This window comes from Rhipicephalus sanguineus, chromosome 8 (assembly GCF_013339695.2).
Source record: "Rhipicephalus sanguineus isolate Rsan-2018 chromosome 8, BIME_Rsan_1.4, whole genome shotgun sequence".
NCBI lineage: Eukaryota > Metazoa > Arthropoda > Arachnida > Ixodida > Ixodidae > Rhipicephalus > Rhipicephalus sanguineus.
The window spans coordinates 169,506,261-169,515,462 of NC_051183.1; the positions used below are offsets into that span (position 1 = coordinate 169,506,261).

Genomic DNA, 9,202 nt, shown 5'->3' on the forward strand with positions numbered 1-9,202 from the left:
TTTTCCCTCGCCATGGGACGAACTGGACGTGCCTCTGTCTCCTTTCGTGGGTTGGGAAGGAGGCGGCGTTTCACCTTCCCCTTTTGGGGGCGGAGGTGAAGATGGAAATTTTCATTGGACTGTCCTGGCATCCATTGTTTTTTCCTACAGGGAACCCTGGGAAGGCCAGGACATAAAATGCGAGCGCCGATGCGCTCCCGACAAGCTCTCACAAGTTCTCTCAAGCCCTCACAAGCTCCGAGAAGCTCCCAGAAGCTCGAGAGCTTCCATGATGCTAACCCCATCATGTAGCAACACGCTACCTGTAAATAAACGTTACTGTTAAGAGCTCCGGGCTCCTCTCCTCGACATCTCCCCGGGACTCTGGCTCGCTCCGGTCCTCTGGGCAGAACCCTGATTACATCAGTACGTATACCGTGTGTGTGTCATGAGAACAGCAGTAAGCATCATACTCAAGCTAATCCTAGACAATCAGGAATGCTAAGAATAATTAGCTGAACCTTTGCTAACAGTGCGTTATCCTGGCATAGCCGAGCTAAGCCACTGCAACATTTTTTTGTTGCCATGGGTTTGCCCGCTGACCTAAAAGAGAAGTTACGAGTCCAATAGGAATTACTGGTCCTTAAAGGGTTAATGAATGCAATGCGTGGTAGAAGCGTAGAACCACACCAGGTTTTACGCTATGTGAACTACACAGCGTGTGGATGGTTTCAAGGCCTACCGGTTACAAAGCGCTTCGGTTTGATTAATCAGCATCGACAAGAGCATCCACGAAGCGTGCAGATGCGTGCAGATTGCCTTACGCACGTCTACTGTGTACTTCGCTAATTCGCAATATGTTGAATTGTGGTGTAGTGGGAGCTTCGCAACTCTACTTGCAGCAGCTATGCATCCTGGAAGAGTTTTAAGAAGGTCAATGTTATGCGCGCAGAAGTTCCTTTCCTCGCGGCATGGTTGAGTTGACCACCGAGAATCGAAGCCTCTCTAAGAATTAAGAAGGCGAACTTCAATTGTGATCCAAAATTGTTTTTTTAAAGATATAAGATGCACATTTGCCAGATTTGAATGGGCCTGGTTCACTATTGGGGTGGTTGAAGTTTCATAGAGAACTATAAAGTAGAACACCAAGTCGGGATAGTTGGTTCACATTAATATTAAAGCCTATTAACGGCGCTAGTAAACGCGGACGAAGACGAGGGAAGACAGGACGCGCGCCCTGTCTTCCCTCGTCTTCGTCCGCGTTTACTAGCGCATTTATTAGGCTTTCAAATAAAGAGAACTCTAATTAAAGCTATATTTTCTAATACGCGAAAGCGAATTATTTAGATGCTGCCCGACAATGATAACAGTAATTACGAAGATTTCAATAATTATCTTGCCCGATATAATTGTAAGGGGGAATCTGGAAAATTTTAAGAAGCAATACCAGCCAGTGTTCATAGCGTGCCTTTTTTGCGTTCTTTAGGCTTAGGAAAATACGTTCTCAACAGGTGTCACATATTGTATTGCTGTTCTAGCTAACACGCTCACGTAAAGTGTATCGCTGACGGGAAACATTTATTAAGTGAAAAAACAATGCATACCGCTACTAATATGAGTAGGTAGATTGAACTTTGCAAAGGCCATTCCGTTGACTGCTAAATGCCCACTCATACGCACAGTAATACTATTTGACACGCAAGGCCACCATTTCGCGAAGACTCATATGGCACAAATTGCACATATTCAATAATCCTATATGATGATACGAAAACGCAGGTGATCCATATGTGCTCGAACGAAATTACAGGATATGTGGCATATGTGTCATGCGAGATCTTAATAAGGGTGCTAAGAAGCAAGTAATGATTTGTTAAATTCATTCTGCTGCGAGATGTCCACATTTTCCTTAGTGCCCGCTTGATCGTTCAAGTAACGTGGTCAAATAAAAACTCACAGCATCACCTATGCATTTATCTATAAAGATACGAAGGCGAAAGTCATCGTCTTCTTTCTCTTCTCGGTCAATTTATTGGCCCTACCCCTGCCCTCTCCGAACGCTTTCACAAGCTAACCGGGCTTTGCACTGTATTTGGGATCGGAGGCATTGTAAGCTTTCTGCAGTTCCCCCGGTCTTGCACTGCCTCCGTGATCGGCGCACCCTTGACCAAGTGACGATGTCGTGCGATGACGTCACAAACTATGGCAGTCTGTGACGCCGTGATGACGCCATATGTGAATTCATCACGTGACGATAATTTTATGCATCACTTGTGTTTACGCCGACGGTCAATTTTCGCGATTTCGTGTTTGAGGCTTTCGCTTTCAGAAGTAATTGATAGAGTATATGATGACAGCTTTCGCTAAATATCTATGATGTCGCTTTACAAGTCCAGCCGTCTTCTACAGATATATGTTCTACCACCAGGTTTCTTTTTTTTTTATTTCAGAATACATGATCTATGCCTTCTGGTTTTCATTCGGTTAGGCCGTCAGTTCCCCATGACATGCGGAAAACCCATTGTTCCTAAAAGGTTGTAACGTGAAATGCACGCTACATTCTGACTATTATTAAGCAACGACTCGTGTAGCACACGTTGGTTGTGCCAGATGACGTTGAAAATAAAAGTATGTGCTGATAAATATGAGGAGACCATAGTTACTTTAATGAACCTCTTTGACTAATATTGCCCCATGAAGTTTGTCTAGCTTTTTAAATGAACACGAATCATTTTTGCATACTTGTATATAAAGTGCAAAACATATTGCGGAGAAGAAGAATTAAATACAGCTCCGATAGGCGAGGGACATGTTTCAGGCTATCTGCTGGCTACGCTGGTAATAGCAATTAAAGGACATGAAGAATACAACACAAAACAGGATAAAATGTGTGCCATAGTGATAGAGACAACATAGAAACAAAACAAGAGCTTGTATTGGTGGCAAAGGAAGCCCATAAGCCCATGATCTGTTTCCTCAGGGTCTCAATAAAGTTCTTCCCTCCCTCTCTATCTCTTTCTTCCTCACGTCAACGTATGTTATATTGCATGGTGGGAGAGCGAAATAGCGACCGGCCATCACACAATGGGAATTACGTAACTGGTGAGCCGTTTAAAGCTTCCGACCCATTACAAAGGGCTGAGCCACAATTCTTCATCGTCATCAGTCGTCACGTCAACAAAGTGTACATAATGCCTTACAGATGTGTAGCTGGTGCCTCGTTTCTATGCAGAATGACGAATAATGGCGTTGCAGGTGCTTTCCAACTTCACAAATAATGTGATTTATGGCGTAGTTGGTACCTTGCTAGTGTACTTGTATTAGTATCCTGAAGAGAGTTTACAACGAGCTCTAGAAATGCCGCTCTTCCAGCTTTCGCTGTGACAGCACTGCCCTTTCCGCGCAGGCCTGGTGTTTTTTAGTTCCTCGCAGCTGATGGCCTAATAAAAATATACATGAACTGGAATGACTATGACAAGAAAAAAAATGTGCAAAATTCTGACAGGACGCAAGCAGAGTAAGGACGACATTAGCGCAGTCTTAACAGTGATTTTATTTTAGAGCGCAGCTCTTAGGCACCCGTTCCTGCGTTGAGCGCGCCGTGGTGGAGCGTCGTCGTCGTCGACATCGGTGGCGTAACCGATAGACATGAAAAATGAAGAGCGGGCTCAGAGATAGCCGGGTAAACCATGATGATCCGTACAATTTCCCTGCTGTCATATAAAGACGTCACACGTTGTTATTGTAGCGATTGTGGTCAGGTTGTTGTCGTATCACAAGCGGTTGCAGACCTTGCAGATGTGGCCGAACGTGTGGTCGATGTCGGCGCCACCAGCTGCAGATAGCGACGGCTTTCGGCGCTTGGCCGCTGCATCCCGCGCCCGTACCCCTTTGAGGTTCTCTTGCCGCCACTTCCGCGCTGCTTCGGCTTCGCGGGCTTGTATCTTGGAGTCCGCACGGCGCTGACGTCTCTCTGCGGCCTCGCGAACTCTCACCGCAGGGTCTTGCCGGCGAGCCCGCGTGCTGCTGCCTTGCGAGCCCTCCGCTCCGCCGCCTTGTCTTCTTCGTTCATGCTATTAGTATCGAAGCGCACTGCCGTAGTGGAGCGAGCTCCGTATGCTACAGTTGGCTTTGCTATATGTGGTTTTCCCTGCGTTATTATCATATCCAAGGCTCTCGAAGGACAAGAGGAAGGAGACCTCCTTCGCGCAAGCGTGCGCATGCTACAGTTGGCTATGCTTTATATGGTTTTGCCTGCGTTATTGAATGTCATAATCAAGGCGCTCGAAGAACAAGAGGAAGAAGACTTCTGTTTCGCGCGAGCGGCGCATGCTACTGTTGGCTATGCTATGTGTGGTTTTGCCTTCGTTAATATCATCATAAAGGCGCTCGAAGAAGAAGAGTAAGATGATTTCTCTTTCGCGCGACCGTGCGCATGCTACATTTCACTATGCTATATGTTGTTTTGCCAGCGTTAATATCATGGTCAAGGCGCTCGAAGAACAAAAGGAAAAAGACATCTGTTTCGCGCGAGCTGAGCCTGTAGCGGTCGTCTCTGGAATAAGGTTACGCTTACGGCGCGGGACATTGCCCCAGCTTAAGAATCTGGCGAGCCAGCTCCTAATAAAATGAGAAAAAAATAAACGTGATTGAATGGGATTTGAACCTGGGCTCTCTGCAAGGCAGTCGAGTATTCTACCACAGAGGCCTGCTGGTGCCTAAAACTCATTCGCAAGAAGACACAATACAGGCGTGATGTCGGTCAAGGAATAGCGTTAACCTATGTAATACAGCGTAGAAGAAGAGTAAAATAACAACCAGTCATCACACAATGTTAATTGCGCAACGTATGTCCCGTTTAATGTTGCCCACCCACGGCAAGGTACTCAGCCATTATTCTTGGTCATCAGCCACATGCAGCATCAACAAAGTGCACATAATACCTTGCAGATGTGTATAGGTACCTCCCTTATCCACAGAAAGACGTATAATGGCGCATTGGGTGCTGTCCTACTTCCCAAAAATTAATATTTATGGCGCAGTCGATACTTTTCGGAAAGCCAAAAACTTCAATCACAATTGTCCTTGCCCCAGCACGAAGCTGCGCTCAGAATTCGCATTAGGCAGATTCGGAATCGTCGGTGAATTTTTTCGACACCTGGGCATATACATACCATTACAGTAAAGAAATTGAAATATTTTTTAAAGAACCGAATTTCATTTGGTGCCCCTAATTTCTGCGGTGAGTAAAATGTGCTGTCACAGTCAAAATTTCAGAGGCAATGCGAAATGCCTTCATTCTGCTAACACTATCACTTCTGAGCCGGTAACGACAAAGAGTTTACGCCGCTATCGCAATGTGACACCTGTCCATAACATCATTTTTAGTAAATTTGTAGTTCTACATGAAGTCAAGTTTGTAAACAGTTCATTCCATCGGGCACCACTTTATTTTGTTATTTTAATTTTTCTCAGGCTCTACCCGCGGACATCATTGACCGGTGCATTCTACGGTGTGACATGAAGCAGCTACTATGCTGAGAGAGCGCAGCGAAATCGTGGATCTGCGACCGGATACATCACTGGAAAAAGCCTTGGTGCTTCGTTTATGTGTGTGTATTACGCAAAGGACCTTAGGTATGCGGCTGCTTTCGGGCACTTGCTAGGCTTCGTTCAAGCAGTGTAAGATGTTGCGGCACTGACAAACTTCCACGAGTTCAAAAAAAGTGAAAAAGCTACGCGATTTGTTGTCAAAACTGAGCTTCATTTGTGTGAAGTACGCAGCAAAATTCACGTGCTGGTTTAAAGCGAAATCATGAATTCATCTGGAGCCTATAATAGAGATCCCTGTTTTTTTTTTCTTTTCAGGTAAGTGTTCTATGTATAAGGAAGCGTTCCTGTAAGTTATTGTGAACTAAAAGTTGCAGTCAACTTTAAACTTTGTCAAAATGTTTCGTTCAATTTCGCTCTTTAGCTTTCATTGAAAACTTAAATCCTCGGAGCAACCTTCACAAATTTCCTTATCTAATTTCCTTGACAAACATCTAGTGATGGCACTGATAGAACGTGCATCAGAGGCTTAAATATAGGATTCACTGGCTGGACTGCAGGTACTTTATAACTTTGTCTTGCAATTCAGCCTTCCATAACGCTTGGGTTTTTCGCTACCAAAGTTTCAGAGACAATCCAAAACGACTTCAATCTGCTAACACTGCTCAGTTTTGAGTCGCGTATAACAATGTCTAACGCCGCAATTGTAATGTGAGGCTTGTCGATTCGTCACTGGATACATTCTTTATGTTTAGTTAAGGTGTAACAGGATTGTTGCCTACTTGATGGGACATTCTCAGGCTCTATAAGAAACATTTCTGACTGTCGGAAATTGTTTAGAGTTAAAGCTGAATGAAGATATTTGTTATACCGTTTTCGTTGCTATATGGCGACTGCGCGGAGGGCATATGTACTGTAACCCGTCAATAAATAGATTATTACAAAAGCCAGCCTTCAATTTTTATCTTCCACATGTGTGCATAAGAGAGCATTGCACTGCGACAGCTTCACAGAAGATTGCTAGATGTACCGTGAATACGGAACGCATTCCCGATATTGAGCTGTGCGTTGGCATGCAATATGTGCCAATAGGTACAACATGTACAAGTAGCCAGGGAATTAATGAAATTTCGGCTCTTTTTTCTTGCATACTACTTGTACTATAGAACGTATTGCATATTTATATTCCAGCTAGCATGCTCATTTCACGCTGTCGCAGTTTAGCGTTGTATATTTTGCACATGTGCAAGATGAAAATTACAAGTTGATTTTTCAATTAGCTAATTGATGCCGAACACGCCGTCGTATGGTAAGAATCCCTTCTGGCAGGGTGAGAGGACGCCGTGTAGTAGAATCCAGTCCTGGAGACGCGCGGCGAGGCACTTGGCATAAAGCTTGCTGGCCGTGCTACCCAAAGCTATGGGCCGCCAATTGCTCGGCACTTGCGGGTCTCCTTTCTTGTGAATCAGGACCGTTCGGGATGTTCGCCATGCGGCCGGGGTGCGGCGATGGCAAACGCAGGCATTGAAGAGGGCACACAGGAACTTGGCCTCCGGGTCGACTGTCCGCCAATGATTGTATATAAGGCGGTCGGCGCCCGGCGCGGTGTTTTCCGATTTGCGCAGCCGTAGTAGAACTTCGTCGGCGACGAAAGGGGTCGTGTCCACCGGGCTGGGAGCGGCTGTGCGGCGGAGGAGGATGGAGGTATCCGCGTTGTGCTCGGACCAGGTGGTGCCCCAGTGGTCGCAGAGCTCCCAGTGGTCGCCGAAGGCGGACTGCTTCGGTTGCAATCTGGACGGCATGTGTCCAAGCGGCCTCGCACTGTGCCCATGAGTGATCGCATCGAGGCTCCCGTAGAAGACGATGCGTAGATGACGAAGATGCACTCGCAGTGCAGTCGCCAAGCCGCCACAAATACGGCATGACAAATATTACCGTATTTCAGCTTTATTTTTAAACAATTTTTGACGGTCAGAAATGCATCTTATAGACGTGGATAACGCCACATCAACTAAGTAAAACTCCACTCTTAGACCTTCACTAAGCGTTAGGAAGATCGTCAAGTCACGGTTGGAAAGCGTGAGAGCTTAGCGTGAAAATGCGACACGTATATAACAAGCGTGCGAAAAATCGCCTCCACTCACGCTTTCATGCTTAGCAAGCGCGATTTTTAAGCGTGAAAGGACACCACGCTTAGAACAATTGTGCAAAAAATTGTCCACACTCACGCTTGAAACGCGTGAAAATATGTAGAATGTAGTGGTGCCAAGATTGAAGGAAGAGCGGAGCTGGGCGGCCTTCATCGTTTATCTTTGTTTTTCTCTTGCTTTCTTCCTGTATATTTCTTTTTCTCTCATGTCTCTGTTTTTTCTATATCTTTTTGTCTCTGTTTATTTCTACTTCTTTCTTTCTGTCTCTATGTATTTGTTTGTCTGTCTTGCTATTTCTATCTCTCTCCTTCTCCCTTTCTTTTTGTTTCTATCTGTTTCTCTCTCTTACTTTCTCTTTCTTTCCCCCCTTCTTTCTCTCTATTTCTTTCTATTTTTTTTCTATGCTGTGCATTTCTCTCTCTCCTTCTTATAGCCCTCCTACCCACACTCACTTCTCATTCCCGCCACCTTGCGATTCCATACAAGGCTCTCTGCGTCCCTGGATAGCCGAGTGGTTACGACGGTCGCCTTCGAATCGTGGGTACGCGGGTTCGACTCCCACCGCCTCACCAGGAATCTTTGTTCGCAAGCATTTTTCAATTTTTTATATCTTTCTTTCTTTCTGTATCTCTCTTTCTCTCTCTCTCTTGTATTCGTTCTCTCACCCATAAGAGTTATTACATCCCACGCCAGAGAATTCGGCGCACGTATTTTGGAAGCGAAGCAGAAGATGAAGAGGACTCAGATGAAGAAGATGACGAAGAGAGCGCGTCCTGATTCATGACGATCATAGTTCCTATTCGCACTATCCGGCGCAACGTAAATCTTATAGATCTAAAACAAGAGCCATTCCACTCTCTGAGATGGGTGATCAACGCAGCTGTTCATCACACGGCACAGAGGTGACATGGTAGAGGCCAGTCTGGTCTGTAAGGTCAGGTTGTTAACGACTAGGCGGTTAACATTCAATATGCAATATTAATGCTAAAGCCTCAGTTACTAAAGCGTGAGAGCGTCAACGCGATGTCAGAAAAAATAAAATAAACACATGATAACGTCAGCGTGACGTCATACATCACAATAACTTGTGGCGTCATCATGACGTCACACTCAGTGACGTCGCGTGATGGCGCCATTAAATGTCATCGTCGCTGTGCGCTGTTTCCGTGATCGGTGCTCCGCGATCATGGAGGCAATGCATAACCAGGTGAGGTGGAGAAACCTTGTAATGCCTCCAATCCTGGAGGCAGTGCAAAACCAAGTTAGGAGCAGAAATGTTTCAGAGGGGGGGGGGGGGGGGGAGGATCAGTACATCGAGTGAGAAAAAAATTACAACATTTCCCGCTAAAGGGGACCATGAGGCGATGCGAAGCCGGAGCACTTGCACGATCGCGTTCCGTTGGCGTTCTTTGTGCATGCTACCGACCTCGCGTCGTGGAACGCGAAGAGGAACGTTACGCGCGTCTTGTCTTCCCTCTACCCTGGCCGTTAATTTTCACAGGGCGAGCACGGAACGCAGTCGG

General features: G+C 45.8%; 1 protein-coding gene across 1 annotated transcript; it reads right to left on the reverse strand.

The window, feature by feature from the left end:
- Positions 1–6,809: 6,809 nt before the first annotated feature.
- Positions 6,810–7,331, reverse strand: LOC119403676 (uncharacterized). Its single transcript, XM_037670586.1, has one exon. The coding sequence runs from the start codon at positions 7,329–7,331 to the stop codon at positions 6,810–6,812; it is 522 nt and encodes a 173-aa protein (XP_037526514.1).
- Between the last annotated feature and the right edge of the window lie 1,871 nt (positions 7,332–9,202).